Genomic DNA, 25242 nt, shown 5'->3' with positions numbered 1-25242 from the left:
CGTCCCTAATCCCTATGATTTAGAATATAGATATTAGGTGAACAATAGAAGTTAAGTATGTGACACTAAATTAATAGTTACCTATAGGCTATAACTTATAATAACGTTGTATTTGGAAAAAAAAATTACCAGTTATTAATTAAAATTGTATCTTATGACTATTATCAGTTATAAGCAATAACATATATTTCTATAAATTAAACCAAAACATATATATATATATTTATATATATTGAGTACCCTATAAAGGTATGCACCTATTAATTATAATTATTCTACGAACAGGGACTGGAAAAACGACGACGACGTTTATATCTCGCGTATTTTATACATTTCTGGTTCGGAACTAAAATATGCGCATACAACATTTGGATAGCACATTTTTCGTGACATTAAATATTTGTTTTAAGTCTTAAAAGTAAATTTAAGCCCCAAAAGAATATTAAAACAAACTTACTTTAATTATCGACTTTTTCGGCGGAATCCGTGACGTGTGTGAACTGCGACGCCCATGAGGAAACGCTCCAGATTACAGAACTTAGAATATTGTAATTTATGAAAAATAAAATTATACGAAACGCAGTAAGTTTTTTGCTCATATTTTCTTTGCTTATTGAAATTTTAGAATTTTTAATCGACTGTGTCTTCTGCAACGACTTTGAGATTTGCCATAGATAAATAAATAAATGATAAAGATTTTATACTAGGTACGTTAATATGATGAATCCACGGATATAATATAATGCAACTTTTTATATCAAAGACTTCCGTGTTAAGGACCAATTTGTTTATTTAAATTTGATATGACAATAAAATCAAAATAGTTTATAATTTTGAATTTGAATTATAATAATATGATATAGGTATTATTTAAATTATTATTTTAGTTTATCAATTTAATTATTGATTAAGGTGGTGAATAGATATCAGAAGCACAAGAAAATGTTTATAAGAGCATATTGTATTTTATGAATTATTAAATAAAAAGGTGATTACTGGATTTTAGAGTTAACATAAAGCCATAAACGTTTACAGTAAATTCATCAAGTACCATAATACCAACTAGATTTCAAAAACTCTAAGTCTATAATTTTAGATTCTGGGCGGATCGATGACTGTATTAATTTTATAATGATGTGTTCTTTATTTTTTTAATATTTTCAATTATTTTTTCTTGTGGTCTGTGTAAATATATTTTTGGTGTTTTAAGGCTGCTGTAAGATCAATTTATGAGAATCCTTGCATTTAATTGTTAGGATTATTTGATATGAATAATTATTTTATAGAAGGTACTTATTTATAGGTAAGTCGATCAGAAACTATATTTACACTGAATAATGTTAATAGTAAAAAGCTATTAGGATATCTATTATTTGTATTTATTTGTTAATAATAACTAAAACTTAAATATTAGCAGTAATCTTGTTCCTTTCACAAAATGTTTTTTAATTATTTTTACGAAGACGGTCTCGCGTATTTTATATATTGCGCTTTTGGGATTAAACTTATAAATGCTTCTACGTAACCCAGTTAACAGATTGTCCGTGGCAATAAATATTTAATTTAAGCCTAAAAAGTAAATGAAAAATAGTAATAATATGAAAACAAACTTACGCGTAAGCATCGACTCTTCCGGTGAAACCTACCTAGAGTGCCGCCGCCGCCGAAGAAACTATCTTTATCCATCTTCATCTCGCTCTGAACTGAAACTTGAAAGTATCAAAATATTTTATGAAAATAACCTGAATACCTGATCATAACGAAATGTGTGAGTTTGTGTTAAAACTTACATTATAATGTATACGGCTCATAACTGTCGGTCTATATCGATGGCTTATTACTTATTTGTTCACTGAAATTATTAAAATTGTTTATCGTCGCCGACGAATGTCGACAATTGACGATTGCCATAGATATTATAAAATATATTATTTACTATGATAAATCCATAGAACTTTATATTATACTAAGTATCTATACAGTCTATTAATAAATATTAAATCGTATGCACTTTTACAGAAAGTACTTTGTGATCAGCAATGTACCTATTCTGGTTATCTATTTCAGTTATAGTTCGCATGCCAAATTTAACTGTGCGAAACTGGTCCGCAAGTTTATAGACATTTTATTATTCGAATGCATTATCCCACCAGTTCCTCTAGACACAGTGTTTGAGAAGTTATATTTTTTTGCTTCCTAATTAAATTACAATATGAATTATTATAAGTTACCTATGTAGGTACTTGTCCAAAACTCGACTACCGGGATTTAAATAAAAAAATGTGATTTATAGGTAATCTATTGGCTATTGATCTATTATAAAATAGACATTTAACCTACCAATAATATCACGTTTTAACAAAATCAATTTTAGTTTTTGGTGTAACTTTAAGTCAAATGATCGTAGATAGCTAAGGTACATGCAATTTCCCCTGATTGTTTATAATAGCATTTTCTATACACCACCAAAATATTTTGACTTGTTTTGCTGTTTGTGGGCATTTTCAGTTTCCATTTTTTTTAGTTTTATTTTCTATAAATGTCAATAAAGTTTTAGTAGTGGGGTCAAAAAGCATGAACATTTAATAAAAGGCTCCTGATATATTGTTACAATAACAGGTGATATTTTTTAAAATAAATAGGCACAATTTATGAACTTTAAAATTGAAAAATTATATTTCAACTTTTATAGCTAAGGTTTGAAAATTGAAAACAAAGTTTCACGTAAATAGATTATTCTGTAACCAAAAAATCTAAAAAAATTTTTTATTTTGGTTGAAGAAACTAGTCCATCTATTATGTCTTCTATGCCTCCAAAACAACCATTTATTGAATATATAAATTTGCCATCACCTGCTGTATCTCATCGTTCAAACACTTCACCATTATCTCAACGTTCAAACCCTACACCATTAACTCGTCCTATAAAAAGAGTTTTATTTCCAACTGTTGAGTCCCAAGGTAAAATATAAATTAAATCTGTATTTCCTAAATGATTTTTAATTTGTTTTTTGCTTAATTATAGGGTCAAATCGTTCATCTATATTGAATGTATCAATTAGTCATCGTTATAATAATACAACTTCATTCATATTTTATTTGTAAATTGTAATGGTAGCTAGGCAGTGGCATACATTCAAATATACGTCATGTATGTGTTTATAATTATGACATGTTTTTCATATTATGAGTGCGTAGATCGGTTGGTGGATAGGTATTGTGGTCTAACTGATCTTGTATTTTTCATACATTTAACATTTTTTATAAATAATATTAATTTCTTGGCAAATAAAAATATGTTTTCAATATTTAAATTTTTTCTACTTATACACCAGCTACGGCAATGGTAAATAAGTAGATTATTATAAATTAATTTGTCTATTTTCTAGCATTCAAAAATGTTGTTGTCAGTTCCTTAACTAAAGTTAAGCATGAAATTTCTGCGATACATTCACCTGTGAATTCAAGCTATATGGTGTTGGAAAGATTTATTAATAACTTTGGACAATCAAGAGCTACAGAAATAGCTATGCAGTATGAGAATGGATGTAGTTTAGACAATTTCTTCCCAATTACTAATGAAGAAGATTTACAGTTACTTAACAATAAAATTAAGTCTGATAAACAATTTTGATTAAATATGGTAAATTTATAAACTATTATTTGTTGAAGCAGCTGTAAAAATGTTAGTTCAATTTTATTTAGGTTTCCAAGTTATCATTAGTCGTGGGTACAAAAGATGTTGGTGATAGCGTGAGACGACTTATGGGACGTATGTTTATTGATGATGTTTTAACCGAGTATTCTCTTCTGGGAAAAAAGAAGAAAAAAAACTTCTCAGAATTGCCTGTTTATCAACTATTCATAGGTGAGTACTTAACTTAAAATGATTTCTTTATTAATAATAATACTTTTGATACTTTTAGGTACTATAGCCTGTAGTTAGTATCATAGTTTAAAATTGACCTTATTTATTAGGTTATTACTTATTAGGTTAATGATGATATAAATAAGCTACATCCCAAAATACATAATATGCTAAAACTCTTGTTTAAAATTGGCACTATTAATATAATATTAATGAGCTTTTAATTCAAGTCTAGTATTATGAACATAATTTATAAAATATTTATGTTTTAAAATACACTACTAATAAATTGAAAATTAGACCAACATAATTATTAATTATTTACCTTAAAATAAGATTATATTATTATTGATTGTTTAAATACAGAGTAAATGTCAGATAATTTTTATAAGCTACCATAATAAGCCTTATATTCTTGAAAATTAGTTATGTTATGTTACGGTATTAAATAGAGCTTTGATATGAAGGCAGTTTAAACAATAAAAGCACTTAAAATGTGAGAAGCAAAAAGAAAAGTATTTGTGGTAAAATGATTAAACGGACATATATTTATTAATCTATATTGATAGGTAGTACCTGTAGGCAGTGTTGAGTTCAGATAGCAAAAATAACATCTAGATAAATATTAGATTACTAGCTAAATCAATATCTAGATTAATATCAAGATAGAATATTCAATTTTTATCTAGATAAATATGTAGATAAAATTTTTTCATCTAGATTTATATCTTACAATAGTTAATTTGTATTAATGCTTGACATGTTATTGGATTCTTGGTTGAGTAATTTTTTAAGGGATGCAAACCAGGAAGGCTCGTTTCAAGGTGTCTAGTGTCAAAAATATATTATCTAATGAATAAATATACATATAAAATATTTAAATACCTAATAATTAATAATAATAATTTTTTACATAATTAATGAAATGAGACCTCTGATTACATGCGAAAAACGTAGCTTTCGAGAATTAATCATGGGACTTACTGGCATTAAAGATACTTCTATTTTACCAAACATAATTCAAATCAAAGCTCAATTGAAATCAAGATATGCATTATATGCGCAAATGATAACAGATTTAATACAAAATCATAATTATATTTGTACAACTGCGGACATTTGGAGCTCAAATAATAAAAGCTTTATGGGTAAATATATTTTGCAGGAACATCAACAGCAGGTGGAGGTGGGTCATCGTCATTTTCTAGACAAATTCTTTTATTGGGCGTTGAAGACGTTATACTTAAAAAACGATCCATATTGGTAGTAAACAAAAAAAACTTGAAAAGAACAAGAAAGTTTAAGAAACGAAGTTGTAAATAACAATGAAATTAATCAACACTCATCAGTCTGTGCTGTATAGGGAGTCGCAATAGTAGTAGCCACTAGTCAGTCAATTATCTAATTGATTAAATAAGTGTGACCACGACTGACCAAAGTATAGTCTAGTGAGTACTGAGTAGTGACTACTGACTAGTATCTGGTAAAGAAATTAAATTATAGTACAAATATTATTATTTATAACATCCAATTGGGAATTGGTATTGTCAATACAAAATAGATGTGCGTGTGTATTCTTGCTGGTCGAGAACTATTTTTAGTTTTTTCCACATTATTTACTGATCGACGGGATAATATTATCGTGGGGTATAACAGCTTGTATTGATATACGACCTCGACAGCGTCTGCGGTCGGCGTACGGGTGCTATTGTTAATTCGATAATAATGAATCGTCATTAAACATACTTGCGTAGTATCATATTATTATAATATTTGATGGAAAATGACTAAATGAAAAACGTGCATTATAAAACGAGATTTATCTAGATATTTATGTAGATTTCCATAACTTAAATCTTAGATACCAATTAGATATTATATAATTTATTCATCTAGATAAGATAAAGGTACTTAATTTTCATCTAGATAAATTATCTAGATAAATGTATCTAGATACAACTCAACACTGCCTGTAGGTAGTTTCATCTTTCTTAAGGTCCCCTGCAGTGGTAGTGGTGTCGTTAAATTCTATTGTCTTGGCTTTACCGCCGCGGTGAGCGGTGAAATGTGTCCTGCAGCAATTCACCGCCACCACTGCAGTGTGTGGAGACCTTTAAACTTTAAATTAACTTGCCACACTCAATAAAGTATTAGGTAATATCAAGAAGTATTGCTAATAGTATAACACATTAAAATAATTTTAAACATAACATCGACAATGTGTAATCATCACAATAAAGTCTTATCGATTTGTACAGTTTATACATATATAAAAACTGTCAGACCTATTAAAATTTAAAAATTTAAAAAAGGCATTTATAAGTAAAAAAGCAAAAAAAAAAATTCATCCATTATTAGAAATTAAATTAAACACATTTTGATATAAAAATTATTTTTCTATTATCATAAACAAAGGTATTTGCATTCCAGTCCGAGCCCTAGTAATAAATATTATAATGTTACTTTTTGTGGTGGACATTTTATTTGTATTAACTTTATTTATGTTTTATTTGTTTTAGATGCATTAAGAATCCATCAAAAATACAAAGATAAGATCAATAAAGATTTTAATGACCCATTAGCAAACTGGCTCAATCACTCTAAATTTAGGCTTCTGAACAAAGCAGTTGAAAAAAATAACAAACTATAAATTGTGTTCTTTAATAAATATGAATTAATAAATAATAAACAATATATTAGGTACTATAATTGCATTAAAGCTTTGTTTTATTTAAAATCTGCATTCCATTATATATTAAACATATAGCTTTATTGTAACATTTAAAAGGCGGACAAAAAAGGACGACAAAAAATTATTATAACATTCCAGTGATATTAGTAACACTACGTTGAAATTTTATTAGAACATTACACGTTCTATATTTCAAATGTTTTTGAAACTTCTCTAAACTTTATTTTGTTGTCTGGGAATATGTTTTAATTTTCTGAATTATGTAGGTATCCTAGCTGGGCCCTATCTACTTGATGTTATGAACTGTGAATAAATTATTGCTTGTCAATGGATGGTTTTATAGAATGACACACTGGTAATGTAAACTGTGTTTTATAAAATGCTGGTAATTTAACACTGTTGACGTTTTCAACTGATTTGATTGAAGAAATCCATGATGTATCATTCAAAGGATATGCAGTCATTTTCCAAGGGCTTAATATTTTATTTCCGAGAATCACTTGATCAAAAATTCCCTAGAAAATATAATTAGTATTATTTTACATACAATATTTTAATTCAGTAATTATACTCAGTTGGTAGTTAAAATAAATATAATACAATCTGCTTCAGTGATTGTAAATATTACCACTTTTGTTTCTAAAAAGGTAATGTAACCAGTCGCCAGTCTGTATACAATTTATCAAATATTAACTTCTATGGTAACTGGTAAGCATTATATTATACTATAGTATACTATTATAAATTATACTATTTCAGTCTCAGACCATGAATAAAATAATTTATTGTCAGCTATTATTACCTTCCTATCTTCAATAAAGTCTCCAAAATTAATCCTTCCCTGATTCTCAATTAAAATGCTTAGGTTTTGAACAGTACGGTTAATGTTTAAGCTTATTGTAGTATTAGCTTTCAACCAATTCATAGTACCCACTTGTACCTAAAAAAAAATTTGAACACCCATGTTTCTAAAACTATAACTGCAATGTAACTCTACTTGATCCAGGTAATGATTGCTCGATCTCTAACCGTGTTCACAGTTAGGTTTACTGGATTTTCAACATTTTTTTGATCATCTGTTAATGTTGTTTCATATATTACTAAACCAGAGTTAATATCTTAAGTCCTCAAACGGTAAAGGAACATCACTGATCACTGGTTTAATACGTTGAGCAACCTTTTCAAATATGCCGATGTGAATCCAAAATTTGTACCTCCGTGAAATATATAAAAGCTAAACGAAGCATTCATTGCCAACATTACTTTCATTTGTTTTACAACATCGATGGGATTTACTATAGATTCTGATTCTTGCCAATGAGTTAACCAACCGGGATATAACTCTGAGTTCACTAGTGAACCTACTTTTTGAACCTTTCTCATGAAGTCAAAACATTGGGAAGCTAGAACAAACATATAAAAATAAACTATAATTCAAATCTGCAATAAATTTAATATTTTATAAAATTGGCACGTCTCTCAGTGTTTTTATGATATTTTTTTATTTTTTCACACACCAAATCAAATACTTTGACTTTTTGTAAATACTAACCGTTTGATGAAATTCCAAAATCTACAGTTGCGTTAACTTCTGGAATAACGCCACAGTCAAAGTATGACTGACCACATCCATCAATTGTAAAAAGCACAACCTTATTTTCTATATAACTCCTAAATCAATCACGTATCCATAATTTATACTCAGAATCGCAGGCATAATAACTTCCATACTCATTTTCTACCTAATGAAATTTATATATATTTTTTTCATCCTTGATTGACAATAGAACATTAAAGATATCTACCAGGCAATCAGAAAAAAAATTCCCAAAATATTAAAAAAATAATTTCTGAAAAAATTTCTAACACTGTATAAGAACAAATAAATGTGGAATTGTGAAAATACAAAAACAAAAATTATTATATATACTTACTTGTTATTAGTTATTACTTGTTAAATTCCTGTTCGGTTTTTAATGGGGTATTAAAATATAATTTTGATCTGAAACATCATATTATGATTCAAGTTATTAACTTTGCTTATTAAAACTGCTTAGTACTGCTTACTTTCAACTTTTATCACTATTTTGTCACTAAGTCAATAACGTTCCGAAAAATGCAAAAACTAGGATTTACCACATTGTGACTAAAGGGATAAGTATTGACTGTTTTATAACACTAATACCTTAAAATGATCTTTAACATTAATTTAAATATCACATTAGGATTAATTTAATTATACCTTAACGGAACAAGTACCGGTTTTTCAAATTTTCCTCAATTCTATACAATTTGAAAATTATATTTTAACCACTAATCTATTGTCGGAATTTATAAATAACTGTACTATTTTAATTTATAATATACAGACTATTATCACGGATTATATTAAAATTAAAAATTTAATTTAAAAAAAAAGCGGTTAAGTGGATGTCGCTCTGCTGTACAGTAAGTTACAAGCGAATCACTGTAATGAATGGTGTTCAATTTGAATTCAATGATATAATATCATTGTATAAGAAAAACGATTCTGAGCGAAGACGGTCAAGTCAGCCTATGATATTAGTATAATACCTACTAAGTATATACCTATATTTGATGATATTTTTGTGAATAAAGTAATTTATTTATTATAACCTTTTTACGTGGAACCTTGTTTTACATTTTCAATCCTTAGCTATAAAAGTTGAAAATTGTATACATTTTTAACTACCAAAATAATAATTAAATTTTGTCAAAATTTGAACTTAAAATACTTATAAAAAAAATTGTGTCTATTTATTTTTAATATTTTTCAACTGCCATTGTAACAATATATCGGGAGCCTTGTATTAAATTTTCAGGCATTTTTACCGAACAAATAAAATTTTATTGACAATTACAAAAAAAAAACGGGTAAGTGAATGTTGCTCGGCTGTACAGTAGGTTACAAGTAGAATTAATATTATAATATTATAATTTTTTATTCGTTGCTACGGTGATAAACAAATCGTTAGAAATTAAAATCCCATTTTAAGCGATTTTTCGTAATTTGTCAGTAGTTTTTCCCGTGGCATTAAATAATTATTGAGGAAATCGAAAAATGACCTCTCTAAAGTACCATCTTGATCCAATTTGCTAAAATATAAGGTACAATATGTCGAAATCGAAGCACTCTATCTGGTAAAAATTTTGTATACAGTATATAAAAAAAATAAATAAACACCATTGTAAAACCACTAGCTCATAAAAATGTAATTTGATTTGCTTGTAAACATTTTTTTTTTTAATAAATATAGACAATCTTATGAGTTATTAGAGATGTTGTATAACATTGTCTAAACTTAGATTTAAATAAAAACATTTTTATAAATTTCCTACTCAAAATAATTTGCAAATTTTCGTCATTTTTACGTATTTTGTCAATATTTGAACTTTAAATGCTTATAAAAAAAAAATTGTGACTGGATTTTTTATTTTTTTCATTAGCCTTTAAATCAATATAGTAGGAACCTTCTATTAAATTTCCAAGCTTTTTTAACCAACAAATAAAATTGTAATGGTATTTATAGAAAAAAAAAGTGGAAACTGAAAATGTCTGTTAACCGCTCAAAATAAGTCAAAATATTTGGAAAATGTTATGGTGTATAGGAAATGCTTTGAAAGAAAATTCAGTAAAAATTTCATGTATCACGGTAATTTGCTTTAGAGATGCACCAAAAACCAAAATTTCATAATTTTTGCGTGAAATTTCCAGTTTTTCCTTAATTTTTCTTTTGTTTTTCACGGTGCTTTTGAAAACTACCGGGACCTATACCTGACCACTCCAAAGTACCAACTAGATTCACTTTCGGAATTTCCTCTCAGAAAAGATACTGTTGAAGAAAATCTAAGCATTTTTACTGTCTGCTAATCTAAAACAAGAATAATTCCTATTTTATATCACACTGGTTGATCTAGCAACTGACTGCTACCTACGTAAGACAACTGTGCAAGTTTTTAAAGCATAATCCGTTTTGAAATCTTCAAGAAAAGAGTTTGTTTTAAGACTGTCTGTCTTGATAACAACTAATTTAATTTAATGTGTATTGTTATATTATATTATAATGAAATTTATAATTATAGTAAAATATATAATTACAAGACATTTAATACCTATATCTATAGCCATCTAGGGTATAAACTACACTAAAACAGGTGCAAGTATGCTAATAAAATATATGAGGTGTATAATATATTCAACATTATATTGTTTTAAATACTTCGCGCAAACCTAAGGTGATACCCGGCGTATAGTATAACATGCAAAAGTTGCGTATTAAACTTGGCGTGGTGAAACGAAGACGGTCTCGCGTATTTTATGCATTGCGCTTTTGGGATTAAACTTTTAAATGCTTCTATACGTCACATAGTTAACAGATTTTCCGTGGAAATAAATATTTAATTTAAGTCTAAAAAGTAAATGTAAAATAGTTGGTAATAATATGAAAACAAACTTACACGTAAGCATCGACTCTTCCGGGGAAACCTAGCTAGAGTGCCGCCATCGCCGAAGAAACAGCTATCTTCATCTAATCATCTCACTCAGATCGACCGATGAGCTGAAACTTGAAAGTATCGAAATATTTTATGAAAACAACCTGATCATAACGAAATTTGCGAGTTTGTGTTACAACTTATCCGGTTTAACAAACTGTCCATTTATATTTGTGGCCTATATTATTTTTTAGTTCACTGAAATTAAATATTTATAATACAATAGTGTTTGCTGAAATTATTAGAATTGTTAACCGTCGCCGACGAATTTCGACAATTATTGACGATTGCCATATATATTATAAAATATATTATTTACTAATAGTAAATGAATAGTTTTTTCTGTTTAAGATTCTGAGCATTTTAGGTTGTATTTCGTAATGTGTATTCATACAGTAAAATTTTTATAAATATCCCGTATAGGTACTGAGTATAATACTATAATATATAAGTTCTATGGATTTATCATAGTAAATAATATATTTTATGATATCTATGGCCATCGTCAATTGACGAAATTCGTCGGCGAATTACTATGATAAATCCATAGAACTTATATATTATAGTATTATACTCAGTACCTATACGGGATATTTATAAAAAATTTACTGTATGAATACACATTACGAAATACAACCTAAAATGCTCAGAATCTTAAACAGAAAAAACTATTCAAAATATTTAGTTCATTAAAGAAGGATTAGGATTAATTATTAATGATTAATTCATAGGGCACCAGGTTATCAATATTCAAGTCAATACAAAATATTCAACTAAAGTTACATAACTAACAAAAAAAATTGAAGGAGGGTGTTGGAGCCTGCGGGCAAATGCATTTTATAAAACCAAAAAAAAATTGGGAAAAAAATTTAGAAAAAATTATTCAAAATATTTAGATCTTAATGAATTAATCAAAAGGTACCAGATTGCCAATGTTTAAAAAATTTGGCTAGAGTTAAAATCATAAAAAAAAAAATTGAAGGGAGGTGTTGGCGCCCGCAGGCAAATAGATTTTACAGTATGAATACTCATTACAAAGTACAAACTAAAATGCCCAAAATTTTAAGCAAAAAAAACTAATCAAAATATTTAGTTCATTAAAGAAGGATTATTCGTATGGCACCAGGTTATCAATGTTTAAAATATTCGGCTAAAGTTAAATTATAAAAAAAAATTGAAGGAAGGTGTTGGTGCCCGCCGGCAATTGCAATTAAGAATACAAAAAAAATTTATATAAATTATATTGTGGGAATACACATTACAAACATAAAACTAATATCTCCAAAATCTTAAACAGAAAAAAATATTCAAAATATTTAGTTTATTAATGAAGGATTATTCATGGGGCACCAGATTGACAATGTTTAAAAAAATTATCTAGAGTTAAAATCATAAAAAAAAAAATTGAAGGGAGATGTTGGCGCCCGCGGGCAAATTGATTTTAGAAAACAAAAAAAAAATTTGGTAAAAAATTTAGAAAAAATTATTCAAAATATTTAGATCTTAATGAATTAATCAAAAGGTACCAGATTGCCAATGTTTAAAAAATTTGGCTAGAGTTAAAATCATAAAAAAAAAAAAAATTGAAGGGAGGTGTTGGCGCCCGCAGGCAAATAGATTTTACAGTATGAATACTCATTACAAAGTACAAACTAAAATGCCCAAAATTTTAAGCAAAAAAAACTATTCAAAATATTTAGTTCATTAAAGAAGGATTATAAGGTTATCAATGTTTAAAAAATTCGGCTAGAGTTAAAATTATAAAAAAAAATTGAAGGAAAGTAATGGGGCCCGCCGGCAAATGCATTTTAGAATACAAAAAAAAATTTATATAAATTATATTGTGGGAATACACATTACAAACATAAAACTAATATCTCCAAAATCTTAAACAGAAAAAAATATTCAAAATATTTAGTTTATTAATGAAGGATTATTCATGGGGCACCAGATTGACAATGTTTAAAAAAATTATCTAGAGTTAAAATCATAAAAAAAAAATTGAAGGGAGATGTTGGCACCCGCAGGCAAATTGATTTTAGATAACATAAAAGAAATTTGGAAAAAAGTTTACAGTAGAAATACACATAACGAAGGTCAAACTAATATGTCCCGAAACATAAACAGAAAAAACTATTCAAAATATTTAGTTCATAAAAGAATGATTATTCATGGGGCACCAAGTTATCAATTTTCAAGTCAATACAAAATATTCAACTAGAGTTACAGTACTAAAAAAAAAAAATTGAAGGGAGGTGTTGGCGCCCGCAGCAAATAGATTTTACTGTATGAATACTCATTACAAAGTACAAACTAAAATGCCCAGAATTTTAAGCAAAAAAAACTATTCAAAATATTTAGTTCATTAAAGAAGGATTATAAGGTTATCAATGTTTAAAAAATTCGGCTAGAGTTAAAATTATAAAAAAAAATTGAAGGAAAGTAATGGGGCCCGCCGGCAAATGCATTTTAGAATACAAAAAAAAATTTATATAAATTATATTGTGGGAATACACATTACAAACATAAAACTAATATCTCCAAAATCTTAAACAGAAAAAAATATTCAAAATATTTAGTTTATTAATGAAGGATTATTCATGGGGCACCAGATTGACAATGTTTAAAAAAATTATCTAGAGTTAAAATCATAAAAAAAAAATTGAAGGGAGATGTTGGCACCCGCAGGCAAATTGATTTTAGATAACATAAAAGAAATTTGGAAAAAAGTTTACAGTAGAAATACACATAACGAAGGTCAAACTAATATGTCCCGAAACATAAACAGAAAAAACTATTCAAAATATTTAGTTCATAAAAGAATGATTATTCATGGGGCACCAAGTTATCAATTTTCAAGTCAATACAAAATATTCAACTAGAGTTACAGTACTAAAAAAAAAAAATTGAAGGGAGGTGTTGGCGACCGCAGGCAAATAGATTTTACTGTATGAATACTCATTACAAAGTACAAACTAAAATGCCCAGAATTTTAAGCAAAAAAAAACTATTCAAAATATTTAGTTCATTAAAGAAGGATTATAAGGTTATCAATGTTTAAAAAATTCGGCTAGAGTTAAAATTATAAAAAAAAATTGAAGGAAAGTAATGGGGCCCGCCGGCAAATGCATTTTAGAATACAAAAAAAAATTTATATAAATTATATTGTGGGAATACACATTACAAACATAAAACTAATATCTCCAAAATCTTAAACAGAAAAAAATATTCAAAATATTTAGTTTATTAATGAAGGATTATTCATGGGGCACCAGATTGACAATGTTTAAAAAAATTATCTAGAGTTAAAATCATAAAAAAAAAATTGAAGGGAGATGTTGGCACCCGCAGGCAAATTGATTTTAGATAACATAAAAGAAATTTGGAAAAAAGTTTACAGTAGAAATACACATAACGAAGGTCAAACTAATATGTCCCGAAACATAAACAGAAAAAACTATTCAAAATATTTAGTTCATAAAAGAATGATTATTCATGGGGCACCAAGTTATCAATTTTCAAGTCAATACAAAATATTCAACTAGAGTTACAGTACTAAAAAAAAAAAATTGAAGGGAGGTGTTGGCGCCCGCAGCAAATAGATTTTACTGTATGAATACTCATTACAAAGTACAAACTAAAATGCCCAGAATTTTAAGCAAAAAAAACTATTCAAAATATTTAGTTCATTAAAGAAGGATTATAAGGTTATCAATGTTTAAAAAATTCGGCTAGAGTTAAAATTATAAAAAAAAATTGAAGGAAAGTGATGGGGCCCGCCGGCAAATGCATTTTAGAATACAAAAAAAAATTTATATAAATTATATTGTGGGAATACACATTACAAACATAAAACTAATATCTCCAAAATCTTAAACAGAAAAAAATATTCAAAATATTTAGTTTATTAATGAAGGATTATTCATGGGGCACCAGATTGACAATGTTTAAAAAAATTATCTAGAGATAAAATCATAAAAAAAAAAATTGAAGGGAGATGTTGGCGCCCGCGGGCAAATTGATTTTAGAAAACAAAAAAAACATTTGGTAAAAAATTTAGAAAAAACTATTCAAAATATTAATTTCATAAAAGAATGATTATTCATGGGGCACCAAGTTATCAATTTTCAAGTCAATACAAAATATTCAACTAGAGTTACAGTACTAAAAAAAAAAAATTAAAGGGAGGTGTTGGCGACCGCAGGCAAATAGATTTTACTGTATGAATACTCATTACAAAGTACAAACTAAAATGCCCAGAATTTTAAGCAAAAAAAACTATTCAAAATATTTAGTTCATTAAAGAAGGATTATAAGGTTATCAATGTTTAAAAAATTCGGCTAGAGTTAAAATTATAAAAAAAAATTGAAGGAAAGTAATGGGGCCCGCCGGCAAATGCATTTTAGAATACAAAAAAAAATTTATATAAATTATATTGTGGGAATACACATTACAAACATAAAACTAATATCTCCAAAATCTTAAACAGAAAAAAATATTCAAAATATTTAGTTTATTAATGAAGGATTATTCATGGGGCACCAGATTGACAATGTTTAAAAAAATTATCTAGAGTTAAAATCATAAAAAAAAAATTGAAGGGAGATGTTGGCACCCGCAGGCAAATTGATTTTAGATAACATAAAAGAAATTTGGAAAAAAGTTTACAGTAGAAATACACATAACGAAGGTCAAACTAATATGCCCAGAATTTTAAGCGAAAAAAACTATTCAAAATATTTAGTTCATTAAAGAAGGATTATAAGGTTATCAATGTTTAAAAAATTCGGCTAGAGTTAAAATTATAAAAAAAAATTGAAGGAAAGTGATGGGGCCCGCCGGCAAATGCATTTTAGAATACAAAAAAAAATTTATATAAATTATATTGTGGGAATACACATTACGAAGTTCAAACTAAAATGTCCCGAAACTTAAACAGAAAAAACTATTCAAAATATTTAGTTCAATAAAGAATTATTCAAAGGGTACCAGATTGACAATGTTTACAAAATTTGGCTAGAGTTAAAATCATAAAAAAAAAAATTGAAGGGAGATGTTGGCGCCCGCAGGAAAATTGATTTTAGAAAACATAAAAGAAATTTGGAAAAAAGTTTACAGTAGAAACACACATAACGAAGTTCAATCTAAAATGTCCCGAAACATAAACAGAAAAAACTATTCAAAATATTTAGTTCATTAAAGAATTCATTGGGCACCAAGTTATCAATTTTCAAGTCAATACAAAATATTCAACTAGAGTTACAGTACTAAAAAAAAAAATTGAAGGATGTGTTGGCGCCCGCAGGCAAATTAATTTTAGAAAACATAAAAGAAATTTGGAAAAAAGTTTACAGTAGAAACACACATAACGAAGTTCAAACTAAAATGTCCTGAAACATAAACAGAAAAAACTATTCAAAATATTTAGTTCATTAAAGAATGATTATTCATGGGGCACCAAAATATCAATTTTCAAGTGAATACAAAATATTCAACTAGAGTTACAGTACTAAAAAAAAAAATTGAAGGGAGGTGTTGGCGCCCGCAGGCAAATTGATTTTAGAAAACATAAAAGAAATTTGGAAAAAAGTTTACAGTAGAAACACACATAACGAAGTTCAATCTAAAATGTCCTGAAACATAAACAGAAAAAAACTATTCAAAATATTTAGTTCATTAAAGAATTCATTGGGCACCAAGTTATCAATTTTCAAGTCAATACAAAATATTCAACTAGAGTTACAGTACTAAGAAAAAAAATTGAAGGGAGGTGTTGGCGCCCGCAGGCAAATTGATTTTAGAAAACATAAAAGAAATTTGGAAAAAAGTTTACAGTAGAAACACTCATAACGAAGTTCAATCTAAAATGTCCCGAAACATAAACAGAAAAAACTATTCAAAATATTTAGTTCATTAAAGAATTATTCAAAGGGTACCACATTGTCTATGTTTACAAAATTTGGCTAGAGTTAAAATCATAAAAAAAAAAATTGAAGGGAGATGTTGGCGCCCGCAGGCAAATTGATTTTAGAAAACATAAAAGAAATTTGGAAAAAAGTTTACAGTAGAAACACACATAACGAAGTTCAATCTAAAATGTCCCGAAACATAAACAGAAAAAAACTATTCAAAATATTTAGTTCATTAAAGAATTCATTGGTCACCAAGTTGTCAATTTTCAAGTCAATACAAAATATTCAACTAGCGTTACAGTACAAAAAAAAAAAAAAATTGAAGGGAGATGTTGGCGCCCGCAGACAATATGAGTTTAGAAAACATAAAAGAAATTTGGAAAAAAGTTTACAGTAGAAACACACATAACGAAGTTCAATCTAAAATGTCCCGAAACATAAACAGAAAAAACTATTCAAAATATTTAATTCATTATAGAATTCATTGGGCACCAAATTATCAATTTTCAAGTCAATACAAAATATTCAACTAGAGTTACAGTACTAAAAAAAAAAATTGAAGGGAGGTGTTGGCGCCTGCAGGCAAATTGATTTTAGAAAACATAAAAAAAAAATTGGAAAAAAGTTTACAGTAGAAACACACATAACGAAGTTCAAACTAAAATGTCCTGAAACATAAACAGATAAAACTATTCAAAATATTTAGTTCATTAAAGAATTATTCAATGGGTACCACATTGTCTGTTTACAAAATTTGGCTAGAGTTAAAATCATAAAAAAAAAAATTGAAGGGAGGTTTTGGCGCCCGCAGGCAAATAGATTTACAAAAACAAAAAAAAAGTTGGCTAGAGTTAAAATCATAAAAAAAAAATTGAAGGGAGATGTTGGCGCCCGCAGGCAAATTAATTTTAGAAAACAAAATAAAAAAATGTGGAAAAAATTTTACTTTAGGAACACGCTTCAGGACTACACTACCACTCAGCGTACTCCCAGGTATAGCCGGTTAATCTTGAAAAATTTTTATACAAAAAAATCTACTAGAGTTCAATAAACTGAAAAAAAAATTGTTTGAGAAATCTTGGTGAAATAACACTAAACAAAAGAATACGCTGGAAGCTAAATACTGCAATACATATTAACTACAATCCAAAAACTAGGTGTTGTTTTCATTATAATAATGCAAACAGTTATTATGATCAGAGGTGTATCCCGGTAATAAATGTATTAGAAAATGTATAAAAATGAATGTAAATTATAAAGGATGCAAAGAAATTAAATGATAAAAGGTCCTGCACGGACTCTACTATGTGATTGTAATTTATGAAAAACATAAAATATTGTTTAATTTAAAATAATATTGTGTTTGGCTGGGTCTACAGTCAATATTAAATAACAAACTATAAAATGGCTAATGAATAATATCTTTGTAAATATGTGCGGAAAAAAATTAGATTTAGTACAATTTGTTATATTTTAAAATACATTCTATAATTTGTTGTGTTAAAAAAATCATTTTTTAATGTTGGCTGTATTTAAGTTTTTAATAACTAAACTGGTACAACTCTAGCTGACAGTCTTTAAGACCGTGTTAAAAACTATAATAATTAGTTAACGTCTAATTTACTGTCCTATCCTAACCTAACCTAACATAACCAAATTAATAATATTTAAATATTTTCTTTCATTGTTATGTTTACAATATCGAATACCTTTATAGTTAGTAGGAAAAGATCATCGCAAAGCTCCCGACCAGTGATTGTAGTCGTCTATCATTACCATAGCTTCAACTAACGTTAGGTTTCCCAAACTAGCTTCTTATGACTAATTACATTAGGACACTTTGAATAAAAAGTTCCTGAGTTGCAGGTCGCCGAACTTATAAGTGATTGACTATCAAGTTGATCCTTAGATTGTTGACACCTTAGTTCCCCTCGAAGACCGCTGGTAAGACTATTACCATATACTATTATGTCCTATCCATTATGTTATATCTATATTATCTATGATGGAGCCATACCCAGCTCACTCGTGTAAACAACTTGAAGCACATAAAAGCGATTAACGAGTCTCTATTTATGATAATATGAAATCCCAGACCTGTCCCCCATACTCTGATATTAAGAGCCCAGCCCACCTTCATATTCTCTATGCAAAAAGTAAATTTAAGACAAATTTGTAAATCAATGCACAGTCTCTCTATTGTACTAATATTTGTGATTTCATTAATTTTCAGTATTTTGTATAATTAGTAATAATTAGTAAACCTAACCTACTGAGGCAACCTTGAGGCATTTCCTTTTAGGAAATTAATTAAATCCTCAAACATAACTCTTAATTCAAGAGTTTGTAACTAATACAATCATAATATAATATGAGTATAGTACATTTCGTAATATTTTTTTATAATATTTACTGTTAGTCAAATATTAAGTTTGTATTTCTAATATAATATATGTTATGATATTTATGGACGACACTTGCACCATGGCCCCTCAATATAGTAATGTGGCGACCCGGCACATCTCTTTTAGATAAATGATTAAATACTTAATCAAGTCTTCCGATTTACTAAACATTTATGTTTTGTAGATAATTTGAAGAAAAATTTAAAATTGAAGAGAGACTGTGTGAATTAACAAAATTTGTGGTATGAAATGTTTATTTGAACACCTGTCATAATGTATTATATTGAACTTAAGTTAATTTTTTATAATATACTATAGTAAACATTTGAACGTTTATTACAATATACGTATATTATACATAGATTTCAAGTATGATTTTTTTTAGTTTTTTTTATTTGATAGTTACCTACCTACTACAATACAAGACACTTTATTTTTATATTTTGAAGCAATATTATATGATTTGGATTATTTAGATCTATATATATACTAAATTTCAGACCCATAGTTTAGTATTTAAAGTTTGTATGATCAAAGTCGTGGAACCAAATTTTATCAGACTCTACTAGAATGTTGTAGTTACATTAAACTATAATATAGGTATGTGGAATAACAGTACCTAACCTTCTATTATAATTTGTTATGAATATAATATTTTAAGTAATAACTCAAATTTAGCACTTTTACGGTACTTAATACATTTACCTAATATTTTAACAGAAATTATAGAGCTAAATATATAGAAATACCTATATTATGTCACGGTCCATAGTTTTTTTCATAAATTAATATTTATTACAGTTGGCTTTTATGATTTGTATAGTAACTATTAGTACGTATTTTTTTGGGGAGATCGCTATTATTACAACACCGTTACCAATATGCGTTTTTTTCTGGTTAGTTAATATAATTGCATGTTTTCATGATTTCTTCGTATTTATGCTTATTTTTTTAAAATGTTTTTATATTTTCGGTTCATCCGTTAACTACCTACCAAGTGTGTAAATAAAGAATTTTTTTTGTAAACCAATTTGAATTATTATTTATTAATTTAAAAAAATTTTAATAAAAACGTTTTCATTCAGTATTTTTTTGAATATTTTATTATTTTGAATATTTTTGAATATTTCAGTGCATATATTTGCCTGTTTTTAGTGCATTCATGCAGGCAAATATTTAACACTTAAGAGGATGTCCGATTTTTAGCGCACCATTTATTTCTCTCTCCGACCCACGCAAAATCATTTTAGTGTTCTTTAATCGTACATTTGGTATGCTACGCGTGGGTCAAAGATGGAAAACAAATAGTGCGCTGACATCCCAACCAGCAACACGAGTGAGCTGGGTATGGCTCCATCATAGATAATAAAGATATGGATAGGACATAATGGTCTTATCAGCAGTCTTCGTCCTTCGAGGGGAACAATTGAGGCCAAATAAAGTATACTCATATCGAGTATCGACTATCAATATAAAGGAGCCTCAATTGCCTTCCCCTCCGGGAACGCGGCCTCAAATGTATTTAAAATAGGCGTGGACTATCCATGGTGTCAACATAGGACAAACTTGATAATCAAACACTTAAGTTCGGCAACCTTTAACTCAGGATCTTTTTATTCTGAAAAGTGTCCTAATGAGTCATAAGAAGGTTAGTTAGTAAACCTATGGTTAGTTGAAGCTAGTGGCCTTTGCAATTCAAGATCTTTTCCTACGTATTCGGCATTGTTAACATATAACTATTCTACCTTTACACTTTTTCTTCCCCCGTCTCTCACAGCTATATACAGGTTCAGCCACTCTCATTCCACACCTCCATATGATCGGTATTCTGTCTATCCATCTCTTCTTCAGTCTTCTCCCCCCTCATTTCCCACCTAAATTAACTAACTTTTATAGCCACTCCCACTATCTCTTATCATACAGTGACCGAACCACCTAAACCTATTCTCTCTTGTTTTCACTACAATATGTACACTAACCTACACAACCCTTAATTAATTAATTTCTTATTCTATCCTCTTTTGTACCTTAACACCTAACTTATTATTCTCATATCTGCTACCCTCACTCCACTTACCTACCCTAACCTTACATTTCTTTTTCATCTTTCCCTTTCATACACCAAACATTCTGAAATCCTGTTGACCCATTTCCTTATCTTCGCCATATTACACACTACCTAACTCCTATTCACCCAGTCTCTAGTTACCTACAAGTAATCGTACTTGATTATCGGTGAAAATATTTAAATATCATTGAGCGAATTCCCTACTCGAAAGAATTACTTAAAAAAATATCATACCTCCCAATTTTCTAATTTTTAACACGACTTTATTGATAGCCGGAATAGTGTTATACCAGTATAATTACAATACAAATATTGAAAAATTTCGGGCAATACAACCTTTGATCAATTAACAATAATAAAAAAAAAAACCTACTGAGAAATAAGAAAACACATACCCCGTGACGGAATCTAGAAATCCAGAGGTACTAGAAAACTGAGACGAGTGTGTTGAATGAAATAAATTAAAAAATTGATTAACACAACAATCGCTTAAAAATTAATTTAATTCAAATAATGAGATGAACCTTATTAGATCATTTAAATTTTCCAGAACAAGCCCCCAGTTGTTGGTCGCATGCCAATTTTAACCATATACTAGACCACAAGTTTATAGACATTCTATAATGCATTCTGCTGCCGGTGGCCCTAGACACTGTTGGGGAAATTATATGTCTTTAGTAATTAAATTACGATATGAATTATAAGTTACGTAGGTACTTGTCCAATACTCGACTACCAGAATTTAAATTAAAGAATGTGATATACCTAGGTAACATATCGATCGGTTCTAAAACTGAAACTTAACCTAGGTACAAATAATATCACAATATCAAATAGTGAAATGTGAAAATTTTAAAACCCCCAAAATAAAACGTACGTTTGAGGTGTTCTCTTAAAACCCAAATATTTAATGCCCGTATGCATAGAAAATGTATGTTTCACATTTAACGAAAACTGAAACTATCGTGACGGAACTGAATTACGAAGAACGTATAAAACAAAAATAATCGTCACCCAGTGATAGGTATAATCTGCTATGTACTTACAAATCATATTAAATAACATTAATCATTATGTATTTTCTTATTTTGTTAGGTAGGTATAAAAACCTACCTTCCTACTTATAAAAGCATTACCTAATCATTGATTTCAAATTTTAAAAATTATTCTACTATAACAATAAATTAACAGTTGTAGGCAAAGTATTATAATTTAAGGTATTTTTCGTAATATACTAATTTTTGTACACCTATAACAACTGGATTTTAAAAACTACTCTACGTCTAGTGGGTATATAAGTTTGTCTGACAATAAATATTTACATTAGGTCTACCGCGTCAACAGAGTAGTAGGACAAAACTTACGTTATTATTTATTCTTCCGGCGAAACGCGGTCCCTTCGAGTGTATAATATTGTCTAGTGTCAGAGCTGTGCGTCTCCACCAAGCAAAATGCAGCGCCGTCTTCATATCTCCGATCCAAAAGTTCAGTCTGGAAGTATTGAGATTAATGACATTTATAAAAATAGGCACTTAGCTTAATAACCAAAATGGAACGAAATATGTGAGTACGTATTGGAATCGCTGTTCGTCTCAAACGATTGTCATTTTCCATAGATTATTTATAATTATAACCTCACCGTCGAAATCATAGAAAATATATATATGGTCCTAACCGATGGATGATGGATATTTTTACATTATCTTCAAAAAAACATTTATTTGTTTCTACTAGACGCAAATGCGGTAAATTGAATTCAAATTTATAATATAGATAACGGTTTTCTTACTTGGTAACCATTTATTTATTACTTGGTTTATAAACAAATTCTAATTGATATAAAATAGTAATTATATAAAAATAGTTTTATTGATCCCAATATTTAAAAATAATGTTTCAAATAAAATAATAAAAAAAAATTAAGAAATACCTATTAATTAATATGTATTACCTAAATAACAAAATAACTAAATAAATTCGTGTTTTTTTTAAACATTTTCACGTCCCCCCCCCCACCCCCCTTACAAAACTGTACCTACCTACATAATAGTTATCAACCTATTAACCCATCAATAATATTATATTTTTTATTGTGTACACTAATCGATTGGTATACAAAATAACGTTAGTTATAAATAGGACGTGGATTTAAATGCATTAAAAATAAGAAAAATGCCTTAAAAATTCGATTTAATGCACTTGTATTACAAAGCTTAATAAAATGGCCAGAAAAATTAAAAGTCCAATTTAAACGAATATAAAATAGAATTTAGATAAGTGTATAGGTAGTGTATTCGTTATATTTTGAGTTTCATTATAGCACATCAGTCGATCAGATGCTATTTAATATTTTAAAATAAAAAAATTCGACAGTAATTCCATATTGCAAGTGTTGTTTTCTATAACTGAAGACTGAAGTTATAGTATCGAACATAATGGGTACGTAAAAAAATAGAAATATAAGAAAAAAAATTACCTTTATTTAATTGTATTTAATTTTTTTCTAATAAGATTTTATAAAATTGACTTTATCCCATATAAATATTCTAATTTCATTTTTCAATTCGTTGATAATATATGAAACGAATTCTTTGCTTGGAAAGCAATGTTTTAGAAAATTCAGAAAATGCAGTTTATATTTAAATATTATAAATAATAATTTCTGATGCATTGATGCGGAAGAGTGAGGGGGTGGACAATCAGCCGAATCGAAATCTAACATTTTAAATACTTAATATAAACAATTTTTCACACACGCGTCATGGTTTGAAAATAAAAAAATATTTACTACCGAAAAAATAAATTACTTTAATCTCAATATTATTTATTAGTTAACGATATCTTTGCTCAGAATCGTTTTTCGTTTGTTCGTTTTGTATTTTAATAATTTATACGTGGATATATTATTATTACTAATAATTATAGTAGTTGTGTTTGTTTTATTTCATTAATTTATTTAGTACTATACCCATAAATTATATATTAATTAATGATTTTTAATACATTGTGTTCAAAAAAATAAAAAAAAAATGTGATTTTAATTAGTCTTGTAATGTACCTACCTATATTTAAAAAATAAATAAATATAATAATAACTGTTGAATTTTTAGGGACATAATAGGTAACACATTCGTGTATGTAGTATTACACTATTTATATAGGTATATTTATATACCTATACGAGTATATGAGTAGGTACATTATTCATAAGTGCGCACACGTCAGGATAGGCAGATGACCATTCCGTGAATATACTTGTATGTGTACATGGTTATACATCCCTAATCCCTATGATATAGAATATAGATATTAGGTGAACAATAGAAGTTAAGTATGTGACACTAAATTAATAGTTACCTATAACTTATAACGTTGTATTTGGAAAAAAAATTACCAGTTATTAATTAAAATTGTATCTTATGACTATTATCAGTTATAAGTCATATTATATATATCTATAAATTAAACCAAAATATTTATATATTTATCTTAAGTACCCTGTATACTGTATAGGTATGCACCTATTAATTATAATTATTCTACAAACAGGGACTGGAAAAACGACGACGGCGTTTATATCTCGCGTATTTTATACATTTCTAGTCCGGAACTAAAATATGCACCTACAACACTTGGATAGCACATTTTTCGTGACATTAAATATTTGTTTTAAGACTTAAAAGTAAATTTAGCCCCAAAAGAATATAAAAACAAACTCACTGTAATTATCGACTCCTTCGGCGGAATCCGTGACGTGTGTGAACTGCGACGCCCATGAGGA

At 27.9% G+C, this 25242-nt stretch overlaps 1 protein-coding gene and 1 pseudogene across 1 annotated transcript; one reads left to right on the top strand and one right to left on the bottom strand.

Annotated features, from left to right (window-relative positions):
• Nucleotides 1-2771: 2771 nt before the first annotated feature.
• LOC132938871 (uncharacterized) lies at nucleotides 2772-6662 on the top strand (annotated as a pseudogene).
• Nucleotides 6663-6779: 117 nt separating this feature from the next.
• Nucleotides 6780-7573, bottom strand: LOC132939437 (beta-galactosidase 1-like). Its single transcript, XM_061006596.1, has 3 exons — nucleotides 7558-7573; nucleotides 7363-7500; nucleotides 6780-7075 (listed from the first exon to the last, which is right to left on the bottom strand). The coding sequence occupies exons 2-3, from the start codon at nucleotides 7483-7485 to the stop codon at nucleotides 6875-6877; spliced, it is 324 nt and encodes a 107-aa protein (XP_060862579.1). The 5' UTR covers nucleotides 7486-7500; nucleotides 7558-7573; the 3' UTR covers nucleotides 6780-6874.
• Between the last annotated feature and the right edge of the window lie 17669 nt (nucleotides 7574-25242).

This window comes from Metopolophium dirhodum, chromosome 2, assembly GCF_019925205.1.
Source record: "Metopolophium dirhodum isolate CAU chromosome 2, ASM1992520v1, whole genome shotgun sequence".
Taxonomy (NCBI): domain Eukaryota; kingdom Metazoa; phylum Arthropoda; class Insecta; order Hemiptera; family Aphididae; genus Metopolophium; species Metopolophium dirhodum.
Note: the sequence above shows the minus strand (reverse complement) of the source record. Positions and strands in the feature narration are given on the sequence as shown.

Coding starts and splice junctions, on each gene's coding strand:
- LOC132939437 (XM_061006596.1), bottom strand. CDS start 7,485: ATGAATTGGTTGAAAGCTAATACTACAATAAGCTTAAACATTAACCGT. Junction 7,076..7,362: donor ACTTTATTGAAGATAGGAAG/GTAATAATAGCT, acceptor TATATTTTCTAG/GGAATTTTTGATCAAGTGAT.